At 57.3% G+C, this 18,169-nt stretch overlaps 1 protein-coding gene across 1 annotated transcript in view; it reads left to right on the top strand.

The window, feature by feature from the left end:
* SDK1 (sidekick cell adhesion molecule 1) overlaps positions 1 to 18,169 on the top strand; it is a 455,450-nt gene that overhangs the window by 122,500 nt on the left and 314,781 nt on the right. Inside the window, exon 6 of the mRNA XM_015565152.1 lies at positions 12,648 to 12,781. Within this exon, the coding sequence (XP_015420638.1) occupies positions 12,648 to 12,781 (134 nt within the window). The remainder of the gene's footprint in view (positions 1 to 12,647; positions 12,782 to 18,169) is intronic.

Genomic DNA, 18,169 nt, shown 5'->3' with positions numbered 1-18,169 from the left:
TTCTTCTTCTTTTTATTTTTTTAAAATATGTTTTTATTTCAGAGAGAGGAAGGGACAGGGAGAGAGAGATAGAAACATCAATGATAAGACAGAATCATTGATCAGCTGCCTCCTGCACGCCCCACACTGGGGACCGAGCCCACAACCAGGGCAGGTGCCCTGACCAGGAATCGAACCGTGACCTCCTGGTTCATGGGTCGATACTCAACCACTGAGCCATGCTGGCCAGGCTGAGCTAACTCCCTTAAGCTTTCTTATCGACCCATCTGTTCCTCTTACCCTAAGGAAATATTCCAAACTCAGATATTTGCACAATGAAATGTAGTTTTTAGCAAATGCCTTTTATTTTGCTGCTAGAGGCCCAGTGCACAGATGCGTGCACCAGCGGGGTCCCTCGGCTTGGCTTGAAAACAACCCTCAAGGGGTCCTCAATTGCGAGAGGGCACAGGCCAGGCCGAGAGACCCCATTGGCGCACCATTGGGACCAGGGAGGGACCACGGGAGGGCCCCAGGGGCTGTCCGCCCGATCTCACCCAGTCCTGATCAGCCAGACCCCAGCAACAAACTAACCTACTGGTCGGAGCACCTGCACCCTAGTGGTCAGTGCACGTCATATCTACCGGTCAAACGGTCAAACGGTCGCTTAGGCTTTTATATAGATAGATAGATAGTCCCTGCCAGGTGATGGTTTGACTTAAGATGTTTTCGACTTCCTGGTGGTGTGAACGTGATTCACATCGGGTAGGAGCCCCACTCGAACTTTGAGTTTTGGCCTTTTCCTGGGCTGTGACATGCAATGCAGGACAGTGTCCGTGACCCACGGCCCCCGGCAGCCCCTTGGCCCCGAGGGTCAGCAGCCCACACTCCACAGCGCAGCGGTAAAGGCGTTTCAACCCGCCATGTTTCACTCGCTGTGGGTTTGTGGGGAGGGCTCCCCATCGCAAGCTGAGCAACGTCCATGAGGTGCCCCAAAGCGCAGGCAAACCAGCCGTGGCCCCAGGAGACGGACGTGATGATAAAATAAGACACGTTGCTTTTCAGTTATGAGGTTATTGTATAATTAGCTACTTCATATTACAGCCTTTGTTTAATAGCCGAGAGTAATCTTTTATCACTGTAACCTTTTCTCCCTTTGTGGTGGCTTTAATGAAAACTTTTCTAATATGTCTCTACTTTTCTTTGGGAGCATAGTGCATATAATTTATTCTCTTTCAATATCACTCCAAGGTTATAATTAAAAGCATGGATTCCTCCTCCATGACCCTTAGAGTCTGCTCAATTGTTGAATCTTTTTTTTTTGAAGCGCACTGACTGACCTCAGCCGTTCATTTTGAGTTCTAATAGCTCCTTCCACATAATTTATTTATTTCCATTGTAGCGTGTCAGTGTCTGTCAGTACCCCGTCTCTTTCATGCCCGCCTCAGCCCTGAGGTCTGGTCACCCAGCCCCACCAAAGTGAGAGGGGCTGGGAGCCATCTCTGTAGGCCTCCCTCCCTCCCTTTCCCTCCCCCCCCTCCCCGTCCTGAGCAAGGCCTGGCCTGGACGGGCCCAGGGGGCGTGGCTGCTCCCAGCTTGTCTTCACTCATCCCCCTGGCTGTGCCTGCTCTCGCCTCCTCGGCTCCCTGGACGTCCGAGATCCGCCCCATTTCCAGATGCCCAGCTCCATCACCTCTGCCAGGTCCCTCCGCCACGTGAGCAGCACGTTTACTTACAGGCTCCAGGGCGAGGCTGTGGCCGTCATCGGGGCCACTATGCTGCCCGCCTGAAGGCGGTTCACACTGACCCCGTGGCTAAGAGCTGGGCCTCGAGGACCCCAGACATTCACCTTGTGTGGCCTCCCTACCCAGGAGGTGCGGCTTCTCAGGCACCGCCCAGTCTCTCCCTGGGCGTGGCTCTGGCAGAGGGTGGCGTGGCTCTGGCAGTGGGTGGGCGTGGCTCTGGTGGGTGTGGCTCTGGTGGGTGGGTGTGGCTCTGGCAGTGGGTGGGTGTGGCTCTGGTGGGTGGGCGTGGCTCTGGCAGCGGGTGTGATTCTGTTCAGTGCGACCCGACTGGCTTTGGCTCTTTGGGGCTGGGGCGCTGGTCCCCCTGCCCGTAGCAGCCCTAGGAGGCCCGTGATCAGGTGGTGAGGACTCAGGACCAGGACGAGCACGCGGCCACCGAGCGGGGCCCTGAGCCATGGGCAGGTGTCACTGCTCTGTTTGTCATGGGCGTGAGCCAGGCCCTGGCCGTGGCAGGAAGGTCTGTGGGGGAAGTGCTGGTGCCCCTTTTCCCATCTTTACCCGTTTTTCTCCTTTTCCTTTCAGGGGGGTGTCCAGGCACCATGAGCGATGGTTCCTGACCGTCCACTGTCGGGTTAATAATGTTGTCAATACCCTCCCCCTTGCCCCGCACGGCCCTCTTCCGTTATTGATGGCTGTTTGGGGTAGGTCACCGCCCCCCGTGAGCCCACAGCCCCCTGTGTATTTCTCACTGCAGACACATCCCAGCCTCATGCGGAGGCTGTTACACGGATTGTCCCAGAAAGCCCAGAGTCCGAGTTCTTGAGGAAAATATGACTTCCTCTCTCCAAAGGGAACACCGCGCGCTGATCTCCATGCTGACCCCGGGCCCTGTTCCTGCCTCCCGAGCGGCGCGGGCTCTGCTGGCGGAAGGCGAGTCCTCAGCAGCAGGAGAGGCCTGCGTTGGGGTCCCGCTGGGAGCGGGAACCTCGAGGCTCAGGGCCCCTGCCCAGCTCTGGCCTGTTGTGGGCAGGTGTCCTGTTGACGTCACACGGGGTTCGTCAGACCTGCACGGCCCCAGCCCCGCTCCCTCCTCGCACCTCCAGTTCCCCACAGAGCCGCGAGCCGGCACTGTTTTAGCCACAAGGGAACCAGACGGGGTTCCCAGAAAAGTGGGAGAAGAAGGGGGGAGAGAGACATGGAGACAGAGAGGGACAGAGCGACATAGAGGGACAGAGACAGACACGAAGACAGACAGACAGACAGAGATAGAGGCCGAGGCCCAAGACACCCCCGTGACTCAGGTTTGCCCAGAGCACTGGCCTGGCATCCTGCTGATGGGCTGGGCAGAAGGAAGGTGGCATGTTAGGGGGGGGCCTGCGGAGAAAGTACTGCCTTTAGGGGGTGGCGTGGCGGGGACTGAATTAGATTCATGGTTCTTCCACTTTCTTTGAGAAGTTACTCACCTCTAACAGCCTCAGTTTCCTGTCTGTAAAATGGGCACAACAGTAGCTTACCATCATGCCAGGCCTGGTTCTAGATATTGTTTCATGCCAACGCTAAGAAAGGGAGCCTTTATTATCCCAAACAGAAGAGGGCTAGGCGGGTGCCCGGTGCACACAGCAAGGGCGTCAGGGCGGGCGTCAGGGCGGGCGCCCGGTGCACACAGCAAGGAGGAGCCGTAGTGAGCAGGGAGGAGCAGTAGTGAGCAGGGAGGAGCCGTAGTGAGCGGGACGGAGCAGTAGTGAGCAGGGAGGAGCCGTAGTGAGTGGGCCAGAGCTGTAGTGAGCAGGGAGGAGCCGTAGGGAGCGGGACGGAGCAGTAGTGAGCAGGGAGGAGCCGTAGTGAGTGGGCCAGAGCTGTAGTGAGCAGGGAGGAGCCGTAGGGAGCGGGACGGAGCAGTAGTGAGCAGGGAGGAGCCGTAGTGAGTGGGCCAGAGCTGTAGTGAGCAGGGAGGAGCCGTAGGGAGCGGGACGGAGCAGTAGTGAGCAGGGAGGAGCCGTAGTGAGTGGGCCAGAGCTGTAGTGAGCAGGGAGGAGCCGTAGGGAGCGGGACGGAGCAGTAGTGAGCAGGGAGGAGCCGTAGTGAGTGGGCCAGAGCTGTAGTGAGCAGGGAGGAGCCGTAGGGAGCGGGACGGAGCAGTAGTGAGCAGGGAGGAGCCGTAGTGAGTGGGCCAGAGCTGTAGTGAGCAGGGAGGAGCCGTAGGGAGCGGGACGGAGCAGTAGTGAGCAGGGAGGAGCCGTAGTGAGTGGGCCAGAGCTGTAGTGAGCAGGGAGGAGCCGTAGGGAGCGGGACGGAGCAGTAGTGAGCAGGGAGGAGCCGTAGTGAGTGGGCCAGAGCTGTAGTGAGCAGGGAGGAGCCGTAGGGAGCGGGACGGAGCAGTAGTGAGCAGGGAGGAGCCGTAGTGAGTGGGCCAGAGCTGTAGTGAGCAGGGAGGAGCCGTAGGGAGCGGGACGGAGCAGTAGTGAGCAGGGAGGAGCCGTAGTGAGTGGGCCAGAGCTGTAGTGAGCAGGGAGGAGCCGTAGGGAGCGGGACGGAGCAGTAGTGAGCAGGGAGGAGCCGTAGTGAGTGGGCCAGAGCTGTAGTGAGCAGGGAGGAGCCGTAGGGAGCGGGACGGAGCAGTAGTGAGCAGGGAGGAGCCGTAGTGAGTGGGCCAGAGCTGTAGTGAGCAGGGAGGAGCCGTAGGGAGCGGGACGGAGCAGTAGTGAGCAGGGAGGAGCCGTAGTGAGTGGGCCAGAGCTGTAGTGAGCAGGGAGGAGCCGTAGGGAGCGGGACGGAGCAGTAGTGAGCAGGGAGGAGCCGTAGTGAGTGGGCCAGAGCTGTAGTGAGCAGGGAGGAGCCGTAGGGAGCGGGACGGAGCAGTAGTGAGCAGGGAGGAGCCGTAGTGAGTGGGCCAGAGCTGTAGTGAGCAGGGAGGAGCCGTAGGGAGCGGGACGGAGCAGTAGTGAGCAGGGAGGAGCCGTAGTGAGTGGGCCAGAGCTGTAGTGAGCAGGGAGGAGCCGTAGGGAGCGGGACGGAGCAGTAGTGAGCAGGGAGGAGCCGTAGTGAGTGGGCCAGAGCTGTAGTGAGCAGGGAGGAGCCGTAGGGAGCGGGACGGAGCAGTAGTGAGCAGGGAGGAGCCGTAGTGAGTGGGCCAGAGCTGTAGTGAGCAGGGAGGAGCCGTAGGGAGCGGGACGGAGCAGTAGTGAGCAGGGAGGAGCCGTAGTGAGTGGGCCAGAGCTGTAGTGAGCAGGGAGGAGCCGTAGGGAGCGGGACGGAGCAGTAGTGAGCAGGGAGGAGCCGTAGTGAGTGGGCCAGAGCTGTAGTGAGCAGGGAGGAGCTGTAGTGAGCGGGCCGGAGCTGTAGTGAGTGGGCCAGAGCTGTAGGGAGCATTGTTGGAGCCGTAGTGAGCAGGGCCAGAGCTGTAGTGAGCAGGGCCGGCGCGGGCGTCTGGTGAAGCAGAGCCTGCACTTTTCCCTCCCACGGACCCAGGCCCGGAGCTGTGGTTTCCACAAGGAAAGGCAGTTCAGAGGCCGCGTTTCCCTCCAGATGAATTGTCACCCTCAGTGTTGAGGGAGTTGGTCCTCGAGCAGGGAGCTCTGCTGGAGTCTGGGGAGCCCGCGTTTTCCAGGCCCGTTTGGAAGGCAGGACGGCGTTGCCGCAGAGCAGCTGTGATACTGAATCTGACAGCCACGGCGGGCACAGCTGTGCCCCACTGATCACAGAGGCGGAGAGCAGAGCCCTTTGCGGTCAGCACGCCCCTTTGAAGAGGAGCTGGCTGTGCTGACCGGAGAGGGAAGGACTTTCCCACCGTAGTCCGAGAGCCTGGCAAGTGCCCTGCCCAGTGCCATCCTGCAGACGGGAGGAAGTGAGAAGCAACAGGAGGGACTGGTCCAGAGCCCCCCCGGCCTCCTCGGGAGGGCTGCGTCCAGCCCCTCCTGCCCACCAGGCTTGTGGACCCACCAGCTTGGCCGCTGCCCTGGTCTTGCTGCTCATTCAATTTGGGGAAACTAGCCCTGGCCAGTGTGGCTCAGTGGATAGAACGTCGGCCTGCAGACTGAAGGGTCCCAGGTTCAGTTCCACTCCAGGCACATAACTCTGTTGCAGGCTCCTCCCCAGCCTGGGCCCTGGTTGGGGCACATGCAGGAGGCACCCAATTGGTGTGTTTCTCTCACGTCGATATTTCCCTCTGTCTTTCCCTCTCTCTTCTACTCTCCCTAAAAATCAATGGAAAATATCCTCGGGTGAGGATTAACCGAAATAAAAATGGGGGAAACGATAGTACTTGGCCATGGCAGCGCTCAGTGGTGGGCTGAATTGTGTTTTGTTTTTATTATACACAAGTAAACTTACGTCAGACTCGTCGCTGCTCTCAAGGACCTCAGAGACGGAGGGACCCCCGCGTCCCCACCCATGCGTGGCCTCCAGGGGCCCGTCTGTCTTGTAGTCCCTTCCTGTCCTTCGCGCAGCGGTTTCTAGCCTGAGCGGATTTCACACTCCGGGCAGTTCCACTCTTCCAGGACACAAAGACCTAACGAAACACACGTACTCTACATGCTTTTTAAAGTCTTGCTTCCTTTTCTTAAAAAAAAAAATAGTTTTAGCAGGAAAAAAGCTTGGCTTGCTGCTTGTACGCCCAAACTGGGGCTCAGTTTCACTGCGTCCTGTGGCGAGTGACCATCCGCTCCTGCCTGGCTCTGGGACAGCCCATTGAACGCGCAGAGAGCCCCTGGACACGTGTGAATAGACTCAGACGCTTTTAAAACCAGCCGGAGGGTGTAGGAAGCCCGCTCTCCATAAACATACTTCTTCCGGGCAAGTCCCCGGTGAGCTGAATCCTTCACGAGGAATAGCGAGCTGCCCGCAGGGGTGCGTTTCTTTTCCGCGCCTCCTGGCAGAGCTTTCCTGGAGGGAGAGGGTTGGTTCCACGCAGGACGCGTGGCCGAGCTGAGAGGAGGCGGGGTTTCCCGCAGCGAGGCCTCGGGGCGGGTTTGTGTCTGTGTGTGAGGTGGGTGCGCGCTGTCATGTCCCGGCCTCTGCTCCGTCATTGCGCTCTGCTCCTGGGGGCGGCCTTGTCCCAGGCAGCGGCGGCGGCAGCAACATCCACTCACGACTTCCGTCCGACAGCTCGGTGGCCTGGCGGTGTTTGTCTGCGTGGAAATCTATGCACCGAACTCCAGAGAGGACTTGACGTTCAGCCCCCAGAAGAGGACAGTGACGCCATCCCCGGTGAGGAGCCAGGTTCGGGTGCAGCGTGCCCTGATGTGCCCCCACAAAGGTCCTTCACCGCCCGGCCGGCGTGGCTCCGTGGCTGAGCGTCGGCCTATGAACCAGGAGGTCACGGTTGATTCCCGGTCAGGGCACATGCCCGGGTTGCGGCTTGGTCCCCAGCGTGGGGCGTGCAGGAGGCAGCGATCAATGATTCTCTCATCATTGATGTTTCTCTCTCTCCCTCTCCCTCCCATTTTAAGAAGGACCTTTTGGTGGCAGTGCTGTCGCCCTGGCTCACGGGGAGGACACCAGAGCTGGCCTGAGGGAGGGAGGGAGGGAGGCTGCTCTGCTTCCACCCGGACCCCCAGCTGCACTTGTCCGGACCCACAGGGACGCTGCGATGCCTTGTTCACGGGGGTTAGCTCTGAGGGGAAATGGAAACCAGGCAGTTACTTCCTGCCGCCCGTGCTCATCGCGGCCCACAGCGAAGGTGTGAGACCGAGCATGCCCGGCCTCGGCCCCGGGAGCTGGGCGGACAGGTGGAGGCACGCGGGCGCCTGCGCCCCATCCATCAGCCCAGCTCAGCTCAGCATCCTTCCTGCTGGTCGGGGACTTTGGGAACGTGGCTCCCCGACTCTCCCTCGCGGCTCTGACACCGACCCCGTGCCCAGCGCCCTCGGTCAGCCCGGCGCTTCCTGGGCGACGGGAACTGGCACTCAGACTCGCTGCCCGGCTCCTCGGGAGCAGCTCCCCCTGTAATGGCGCCCGCGGGGGTGCACGTTTCCGGGGCGTCTGCCTGGAACCCTCTGTGAACTGAGAGGCCTGCGATCCGATGAGGCGGAAACCCCAGGCCAGGAACCGGCCATTCGAGCATTGATTAGAGCGGAGCATGTTTTCAGTGGGTTTTCTTTCTTATGGCTCAAAAACGAATGTTCTGCATTTTCTGCACTGGTTTTCTTACATGTACTTGAACATCCATTGAAACTAATCAAAAGTTGGTTTAATATTTGCCATAGGAAAACCACTGACGCAATTGTACTTTCCTATTGGACGAGCCACGTCCTTGTCACTGAACCTTTCACTGAATTCTCATCGTCGTCTGCACATCAGTGTGTACGTTACCGGCTACCGTCCTGGTTTGTGTTAAACGTGTCAAAGATCGAAATACTCACTGATAACCAGAGAATGGGCCTCTTCCGAGAGCCAGGTCTGGTCAGCTCGGGGGGCTCGAGGCTCACCATGGAGACCTGGGGGTGCCCCCTAAATCCTCCCTGGGGGCCCACCGCCCCTCTTAAGGGAATGTCATTCAAGCATTTCCTGTTACTTCTTGTGGTTTATAAATTCTCCAGATCTAGGCCCCAGGGGACATGGCCGTGTGCACCTGGCCCAGGTGTGTGTCCCTCCACCCTGAGCCAGGCCTGGGACTCGGGTGGTTGATGAGTCAGCAGTGAGGACAGTTACTTGGTTCTGTTTCCATGGCATCCAGGTGAACACATACCCTGACTTTTCCTTCCTGGTCTGAGTGCACACTGGGCTGTTTCCATCCATCGTAAACCTGGTGCTTGTGGGATTGATGCCTGCGTCATATCCCTGAAAGCAGGTGTTCTGTATGGGCACGGGAGCTCACTGTGGATCTCCCAGCTGGGGCATGGCCCCCTCCAGTGTGGCAGGGAGCTCACCATGGATCTCCCAGCTGGGGGCATGGCCCCCTCCAGTGTGGCAGGGAGCTCATCGTGGATCTCCCAGCTGGATGCCCCCCACCCCCTATGCCACATGCACAGCCTCCTTCCATGGGTCTCTTCCCTCAGTGCCCACAGTTGGAGACTCCAGCACCTCCTCTGAGGTCCATCTTCTCTGAAATGGAGAGTCTCACTTTGCTCGCTGCTTCAGGAAAGCATTGGGAGGATCAGGTGAGAAACCAAGAGCCCGGAGAGCGCCCCTGGGAACCAGTCCTCCTTCCCTGGGTACTCGGAGGCCCCCTGCTGTGGGGGAGCTGAGAGCTGCCCCTGTGGAGCCCGCGCCTACAGGCAGCGGATGGTCCTGCGACTGGTTCCTGCCACATCAGCGCCCCCGCTCCTGAGCTGAGCTACATTCTGTCCACTTTGGACTAAGTCTTGTATTTATTTTTTCCCATCTTCTTTATTATCATCCCACGGAGTTAGAAGTTAGAGGGTAAGACTTCATTTTGAAAATTAGAATTAAGATGGGGAAGACTAAGAAAATTTCACAGAAAACCATGCACACATTTATTTTAATAAAGACAAAGAAAGGGAAATCTCCCCGGCTTTCGTGTTATGATTTTCTGGGACGTCGGTGTAGGTTTGAATTAGTATTGTGAAACCATGTGCTAATAAAGCCACGTGTGCACCCCTGGGAGAGCAGGAAGCGTGGCTGCCCTCGTCACGTGGCGCGCCCTGGTGCTCATTGTGGGAATTGTTATTCTGATGACAAAGGGACACTTGTTTATTGTGGGAGAATATTTTACAACACAGAAGTCAAAAGCAAAAACGTCTCACCTTGCCACTGAGCGCTCGCCACTGTTCACATGGCATGTTGCACACACATGCCGAAACACGTGTGTAATGTTCCCTGTGCACAGAGGATGCCGACGTCTTTATTGCTTTCACTCCCGGTGGACGGCACTGCATATGTTGCTTTGAATCGCTCTCACTTCTAGTAACAGAAACCCTACCATCAGCAAGTTCCGCCCAGAAGGAAGGTCGCTAGGCATGGCACGGGAAGTCAGGGACAGGAAGGGGAGCAGGGTGGCCCACGACGCCATCAGGGGTCAAGGTCAAGGACACAGGCACTCCCTGTTCTCACTGTCTTGCCACTGACACCATCAGCTTCCTGCCAAGGCCGCTCCCCTCGCGGACATGACATGGCCCCCGCGGGACAGCCGGCTTCCTTGCCCGCAGGTGGAGGAGGGAGAGGAAGCCTGATCCCACCAGGGAGCGGAGGGCCTGCCCTCGGTCAGGTGAGCCTCACTCAGGTGTGGCTGCCCCAGAACCAGGGGGTCCCGGGGACCTGCCACAGGCCACAGGCTGGCACGGCTCCCTCTGTGAGTCCCTGGCAAGAGGGAGAAGACCACCACGATGAGCTGAGACAAGGGGCCGGCTCCCCACACTGCACTGCGGCTCTGACACGGGGAGACTTGGGAAGGCGTTGGGCGTCAGCGTCAGCCTCGGGAGCCTCCTGGTCTCACTGCACCCTGAGCGGACGGAAGGGTGTGTGCGGGGTCGCTAGCTTATTCTTCATCGCTGGCTCGCAGCTCAGCTCTCATTTGGTCCCTCCTCCTGCCTCGGTCTCAGCACTGCCTCCCCTCAGGGTGCCCCGGGGAGGGTGGCTCCCAGCAGCCCCTGGGACAGCACCTTTCCTGGCTGGCGTCCAGCAGAAGTGGGAAGCCCTGATCCCCAAGCCTGGCTCTTCCCTGGGGTCCCGTGCCGCTCCCCCAGTGTTTTGAGCGTGGCCAGGGACCTCCACTGTCCTCGGGGATCAAGGTCAGGACCTGGTGCCGGGGAGGGGCCGTGTCCTCACCACCGGTCCCCGGGAAGTGCGGCCCAGCCAGCGCAGGGCTGCGGGGAGAGGGCTCAGCAGGGTGCGTGGCCCACTGCACTGCCTTTGGTGTTCCTGAGGGGACGGCATGGCAATGGTCAGAATCGGAAATTAAGCTGCGTGCGGTTAGATATCTTCATTTGCATTTGAAAATCGGGTTTTTAAATAGGAACGCTGTGTTCAGAGAGAGTAAGTTTTCTGATTAATCTGATGTTCTCCAAAGTTTGGGCATTTTTGTTGTATGTTGTTGGCAATAGGTAAGTTTTCTTTGTGAGTTTTTACTTAAACTGGTACAGAAATGAAAAACTAAAAAAAAAAAAAAAAGAGCTTAAAGATGTAAATGAGAATAAGTGAAAATTTTAGTATTTTTATTCTTAATGTACTTTTTTATTCTTCCGTGCCCTTGAAGCAATGCCATGTAATAGAGAGAAGCGATGAGCATTTTTGGAGAATAATTCTGAGAAGTAATAGGCATACTTGAAATCACGCTGGCACAAATCAGATGTTAAAGCAAAAAGTTACTGTTTTTAAATTGTACTATTTAATGGGTAACTTCATGTGTAATAAATATTCATTTTTAATTTTAGGTGCCAGTGTAACATATACTAATGCGAAATGGAATAATTTTTATGGTTCTCTAAAGGAATCTATAAAGGAGTCATAAATATTACAGTAAAACTTTAAAGAAATGTTTTTATGGGACTAAAAATTGAAAACTTCCTAATAGAGAAATTTTCTTAAATGAGAAATGAGGTAAGTTAATCATAGAGACCTCAAACTGTAATATATCCTGCAGAAACCCTGAGTAAGCAGTAGCTGTAAGATAATTTTATATGATGAACAAAAATCAAAGGTTTTCAAAAAAGCTTTCCAAAAGGTAGCAGGAAGGAAAAGAGGGTTACACTAAAATTCCTCCCGAGAGGTATGTATGTATTTATTTATAATATATTTCAACTGATTTCAGAGAGGAGAGGAGGAGAGAGAGAGAGAGACATCAATGATGAGAGAGAATCATGGATCGGCTGCCTCCTGCACGCCCCCTACTAGGGATTGAGCCCACAACCCGGGCACGTGCCCTGACCGAGAATCAAACTGTGACCTCCTGGTTCTATAGGTTGATGCTAAACCTCTGAGCCACGCTGGCTGGGCTTTCTCTTCTTTTAATAGGTGACCTGGTGCGCGTCTGTGTGGTGCGGGTGGCAGAGCGCTGTGTGCATGTGAGAGGGCCTAGTCCTCCCTCTCCTATTGCTCCCTTGCTGTGCCACCTTGGACACACACCTTAACCTCTCTGAGCCTCAGTGTTCTCATTTCTAAAGAGAGAGGGTGAGTGGGTCAAATGTGTCTCAGATTCCTTTGCGCAGTCGGGATAGATGAGAAGGCTTCTGATAATGACAGACTGCTTGCCCTCTAGGATGTGGGGTGCAGGTGAAGGGCATGGGTCCTGGAGTTGTGGTTCTGGGAGAGCCGTGCCCACTGCAGCTTTCCTCTACCCTTCCGTCTAGACTGGGTGCCCAGAGGCCCCGTGAGGGCTCCTGGGTGGTGGAGAATCACCGTCAGTTCACGTGCGGGGTCCAGGGCCTGGTGGTCCAGGCCCCATGTGAAGGGTTTGGTCAAACAGCCCCCAAGGGAGAAAGGCCAACTTTTCCGGAATTCTTCTAGCTTGGTGTTTTGGGGGTTGTTGTTTTTTTAAAAAATATATTTTTATTGATTTCAGAAAGGAAGAAAGAGGGAGATAGAGAAACATCCATGATAAGAGAAAATCATTGATGGGCTGAACTCGGGCCTGTCCCCTGACTGGGAATCAAACCGTGAGCTCCTGGTTCATAGGTCGATGCTCAACCCCTGAGCCACGCCGGCCGGGCTAGCTTTTGTTATAAACTCCCGGAGGAACCTTTGAGTTCTAACACACCTTGGATGCGTATGTTCCAAATATTGTCTTCCTCCCAGCTGCGGGCAGGACAGATGTGCAGTGAGTGCCTGGGGCTCGGACCTCCGCAGCAGTGGGCCAGCTGGACCGAGAGGTCTTGCCCGTGTCCCTGAAGCCGGGCTGCGCTGCCTGTCTGCCCTTCCGGAGCCTTTGACCTTCAGGCACCTCGGGATGTCCGTGTGCAGCAGCCTCATGAGTCGAGGTGTCTCACGGGTAAGCGGTCCTCTGGCCCTGACGCTGTCCTTTCTCTGACACAGAGCCATCACGCTGGAGAGTCAGCTGGTGATCCTGGCAGCGAGCGCCGGCGACACGGGGGCGTACTACGCGCAGGCCGTCAACGAGAGGAACGGCGAGAACAAGACCAGCCCGCCCATCCACCTGAGCGTAACCCGTGAGTTCCCACCCCCGTGGTCCTTCCGAAGCGGGAAGACGGGGTTTCGTGAGCCGCCGGCCCGTGAGCCACTCGCTCTGCGGGAGGTCTCCTGCCGGTGCTGGCGGAGGTTTGACACTGACCGAGGTCCATGCTGCCTTTGGCGGGATGGACTGACACTGAGGGCACACCTCATCGTTCTAAACGCAAGAGCTTGTTTGTTTAGAGGAAGTAAAAGTATTTTGGCTTCCGGACACGGCTCACGTGGACTGTCTAACAGCAAAACTCCTTTGACCTATAGGGACTGAACCGGTGAATCGTGTGGAGACTAGACTAAGCACAGGTTATGTTCTTTTCATTTAACAACAAAACCCTTGAGAAAATATTTACCAAATATAATCATGTTCCAATTAGCAGCATTTCTTAAGCATCATCAGCTGATCACTGTTTGTACCTGATTTAACTGAATCGGGTAGAGAACACACGCAAATCACTGTTAGGTGTTCAGCTTACTGGAGCACATGGTTGTCTGAGGAAGCTTAGTTCAGATGTTTGGCCTTTGAAAGGCTCCAGAAATTCTGCTGCAAGAGTGCGTTGCTGGAGGAGGGGAGCGACCACCAGCGAGAACCCTGAACCAAGGAGATAGGAGCATGGGGGGAGGAGCGGGCCATTGCCTGGTGTTTGCCGCGCGAGGCTGCACAGGGTGACGTGCAGGGACAGTGCTGTTGAGCACACGCAGTCAGGAAAGGGCCGTGAGAACTGCAAACGATCGCGGTCACGTCGGAGAGGAGCGGAGGCAGTGGACCTGTCTGCGCGCACGGGCCCCGTCTTTCTCAAAAGCACCGTGAAGGCTGGCTCTGCCCGGAGGGGACTCGGAGAGGGCTGTGTCGCACGTGGGACAGGATCCGGCGTTTGCTGCCTGTGGTCCTTGAGGGTCACGTGGCTTCCAGGGGGGTTTCCTGAGGGGACATGGGTGGCAGACCCGGGGGCAATGCCTGGGAACCATCTGAGCACCTCCCGTGCCCGCACGTCCCCGGCAGGGCTCCTGGTTGCCGTCAGCCGGCCGTCGGGGTGGACGGATCCCTCGGGGGGACTGAGCCCGACCTCCAGGCTGTGGACTGAGCTCGGCCTTGTTGGTGCGCGAGAGCTCTGCCCGGGGCCAGCGCAGGTCCCAGGCCAGGCCACACGCCCTCACGGCCGTGTGAAGGGCCTGAGTCAGACCATAGTAGCGATGGGTGTGGTTTGTGGTTTATCGAGGCTTTTCCAGCATTGGTCAGAAAGGGTGGAAAGTGCGTTATCACATAGGTTGTAATTACTTTAACCCCTTCCCCGGCAGAAACGTGTATACACGTTTTCACAAAATGTTCTTTTTCAGTCGTCGAGTATACTAAGAAAATATGGTAAAAAAATATGGTTTATAGGAAGACGAGTTACAAACTGTTTTCATAACCAGCATCAAAAATACTATATAGAACCAAAATAAAAAAATTAGTCTGAAAAAGAAACGTTTTTAACAAAAAAATTGTTGGGGAAGGGGTTAATGATTTTCAAGCTTGACCATTATCCTGTCCAGCAAATCGGATTCGGCGCTAAATGGTCACGTGCATACAGGGTAGTAATAGGTCCGATTGGGGGGGTTTTGAGTCAGAGCCAAGGGCGTCGGCCTCGGTCCCTGAGGACACACCAACACACTGGTGACGCGGTGCGAACATCGCGGCGTTCGGAGGCAGCCCGCGTCTCGGCCGTCCCCACGTGCCTGCTCGATCGAGCCGGACCCGGCAGGTTGCCATGCCAGCGCAGTGCCGTGCGGTAGATAATGGAATATGCAAATTTTTTCAATAATTTTAGTTTCTACTCCAAGAAGTATATTGGAAGCAGCTCATAAATATTATAATTAACTCCCTTGCATTTCATTCCCTTGTGTATTTTTATCTTTTCACGGGCACCAGGTAAAATGTGTAGAAAGAGACATAAAGGAGGTTGAAGGTATGGACGAACTTAATTCACATCTTAGGAGAAAGCCTACATTTCGGTGCCTCGCGTAGTCTCTGCTCTTTTACCGAGACCTTCCTGTGGGCATCCTGGATGCAGCTCCCAGGGAAGCGGCACCCGATTACACATTTCCCACTGGAGTTCTGTTTTGAAAACCTCTGAAGTTCAGAAGTCTCAATAAGTTTGCACAAAACCCCAAACCATGTGTGCATCTTGCTCCCTTCCAGACTCGCGTAAGGCGAGGGCTCTACCAGCGCGGCTGCGGGCCGGCCCTGGCCACCAGGGTTCCCGGGGGCCAGAGACACGGGGGGCACCCCCCAGGCTTGCTGCAAGTGCCGTCTCCTCCGGCTGCTCACGCTGGTCCAGGGCAGGGTGTGCTGCAGACTCAGGGTGACAGAAGAGAACCACCGAACAAGATCGATGACTAAAACTCGCCAGCCAGCATTTCTGAAGAACCCAAAGACATCGCAGCCGGTTCTCACTTAACAAAGATAAATTTGGCCCCGGCCTCCGGAGATTAAAGTAGGGAGCCTGCTGTGGTGACTACGAGCGGGTGGTAAAGGACTAGCGATGACATTCCGGGGGATTGTCTGTCATGAATTTAAACGCGGCCTGCCGCGGCCCCTTCTCGTTTCCTGTCACAGTGACACACCGTCCCCTGCAGGGACGGCCCACGTGGCCGTGGAGCAGCTCCCACGGCCCCACGTGGTATCGGGCACCTCGTGAGTGATGGGCTCTCCCCCGGCTACGGGAGGAAGCCCTGCACGAGGCCAAGCACCTGTGAACGGGAGCGTTCACAACCTCCCCCTGCTCAGCTGCTAAGTGTTCCGGCTACGCTTGAAGCTGGTGGGAAGGAAGCAAAAGAAAACGAGGATTTAGATAAAAATAAATGAAGTTTTCATTGATTGATTGATTTCATAGAGAAAGGAAGAGGGGGACAGAGATAAGAATATCACTGATGAAAGAGAATCATTGATCGGCTGCCTCCTGCACGCCCCCTCCTGGGGATGGAGCCCCCAACCCAGGCATGTGCCCTGACCGGGAATGGAACCGTGACCTGCTGGTTCATGGGTTGATGCTCAACCACCGAGCCACGCCAGCCGGGCAAGTTTTTAAGCACGTGACCATTAGACATGAGATGTTGAATATTTAAAACCCGCCAGCCAGCATTTCTGAAGAATCCAAAGATATTCCAGCCAATTGTCATTGAGGGGACCGCCTGCTGCTCTGTGGGTGCCGCATGGACCGCCCTGCCCTGGGCATCCCCTCCGTGCGTTGAGAAGATGAGGCCGGCAGGAAGCAGGTGCCTTGGGGACACGCCCTTCTCCTGCCCCCGGGAAAGCTGTGTTCGCTTTGAAGTGTCCTGTGTCTGTGCTGGGAGCCCCGGTGTTAGGGACACCGGGGGAGGGACTGTGCCTGTGCTGGGAGCCCCGGTGTTAGGGACACCGGGGGAGGGACTGTGCCTGTGCTGGGAGCCCCGGTGTTAGGGACACCGGGGGAGGGACTGTGCCTGTGCTGGGAGCCCCGGTGTTAGGGACACCGGGGGAGGGACTGGGAACGTCGCAGGAATTTTTCATGCTGGCTCCCCGCTCAGATGCACCAGGAGGAGGACGCTGGGCCGGACTCGGCTCCGCGGGCACTTCCATGCTGAGGGGGAGCCCAGGGAGCTCCACACACCCGCCCCCTGTCCTCGGCTCCGGTTGGACAGCTTCTCACCGAGACCTGGCGGGTCAGGTCATCCCAGCTGAATGCAGAGTGAGCGAGTTTCCTCCTGAGAAAAGATCGAGGGCAGAGAGGCGCCAAGGAGAGCCCTGCGCACGGTTCATCGGTTATTGTTCAAATGCCGCGTCCCCAGGCGCTCGCGGGCTCTGACCCGATATTCCGAATGTCCCAGGTAATGAGCGTCTCTCCGAGGACGACGCTGATTGAAACAGAAACGCTGCCTCTCGCCTCCTGTTATCTCCCTTTCATTTAATGTCTCCTCTTCAAACAAAACCGCGACGCGCTCTCATTCCCACCCGGCCCCTCCTTCTGGAGACACGTAGCAGCGCTGTCCTCCGTGATGCTCGCGAGCCCCAGCCTGCGTGTGCGCGGAGTGGAAGTGGATTCGGAGGGCGGTGTCGGGGAGAGTCTGAGCCCCTGTGCGCCGGTGGAAGTCTTGCTCACTCGGTGCCTCTCGCGTTCAGGGAGGGGCCTCAGCGTCGCCACTGCGCCCGCGTTGGGAACATCACTGAAGACCCGTCTGGGGACAGCGTCCGTGTCACCAACGACCGGTGTAGAATCCAGCTCTGGCTTCATGGGCTGTGTGGGCCTCGCCTCCCAAGATGGGCGGAAACGTAACAGGAAGTGTAGCTGCCGTGGGGCAACCAGTTTAACCACCCAGCTGACCTGCTGCGGGGCCCTCTGGCCCGCCCCCCGGGCAGGTTCGGACAGAACCGAGTCTAGGCTGCGCCTCCCTGGCAGCGAGCCTCGCGCATCAGCCCACCCTCCGCACTCGGTTCTGTGCGCCCTGCAGCGTGCGTCCCCGCACCGGCGAGGAGGCGACTTCCCAGCATCTCACCCGTCTCGCTGCTCAGGGCTGTTCATCCATCTTTGCTCAGTCCCGGCTCCGGCACAGTGTGCGTTAGGAGTGGAAACCCGTGTTCACTCGGGCTGCTGAGGAGGCTTCATTCGGGGCTAACCCTAAGGCCCTGTCCACAGAGGCCCGTGTGTCCTGGTCACACGCCTGAGATGAGCACAGGCCGGGACCGCTGCTGCCGACCGCCTGCATCTGCGGTGCCCTCGGCGTGCGCCGTAGCCAGTCCCTGCTCCGCTCAGCGCTGAGTGCACAGGCGCACCCACGCACCTTCCAGGCAGAGGGCGCCCGGCCCGTGGGGAGCTCTGAGAACAAAGACGCACGCAGGCGCCCTGTGCCCCCACCCCGCTCTGAAAGGAGAGCTTGGAGGGCGGCCGTGGGCACCGGTGCTGGCGTGGCCACCTCCTGACCCCGAATCTCCATAGCAACGGCGAAGATTAGAGTTCTTGGGGTTTTCGTTCAAAACCTAAGTGACAGTGCCCCTCTAGCGACTCGTTTCTCCAAGCCGAGAGCAGAGGCCTTAGCACGTTAACATTGGAGAAGACCACAGGCCTGGGAGGCGGGATTGGGGGTTCAAGCCTGGGTTGGTAGGACCCCCGGGCCTGGTTTCTCCTGTGAAAAGGGAGCAGCGTCTGTCCTGCAGCCAGTCAGCGTGTGTCCGCGTGAGGGCAGCCAGAGGCGTGGCTGGGGGAGTGCGTCACCGGCCCCCCCCCTTGGACAGAGGCTCTGGGATCCCCCACACCCACACCTCAGACCTCAGATCTCAGACCTCAGCTGTTAAACAGGGAGTGCTTCTGCCTGATGCCAGGGCCCGTCCCTGTGGACAGCACTGCGTGCAGAGG

Source organism: Myotis davidii, unplaced genomic scaffold (assembly GCF_000327345.1).
Source record: "Myotis davidii unplaced genomic scaffold, ASM32734v1 scaffold399, whole genome shotgun sequence".
Lineage (NCBI taxonomy): Eukaryota > Metazoa > Chordata > Mammalia > Chiroptera > Vespertilionidae > Myotis > Myotis davidii.
The sequence above is the reverse complement of the archived record's forward strand: the minus strand, read 5'-3'. Positions and strand labels throughout refer to the sequence as shown.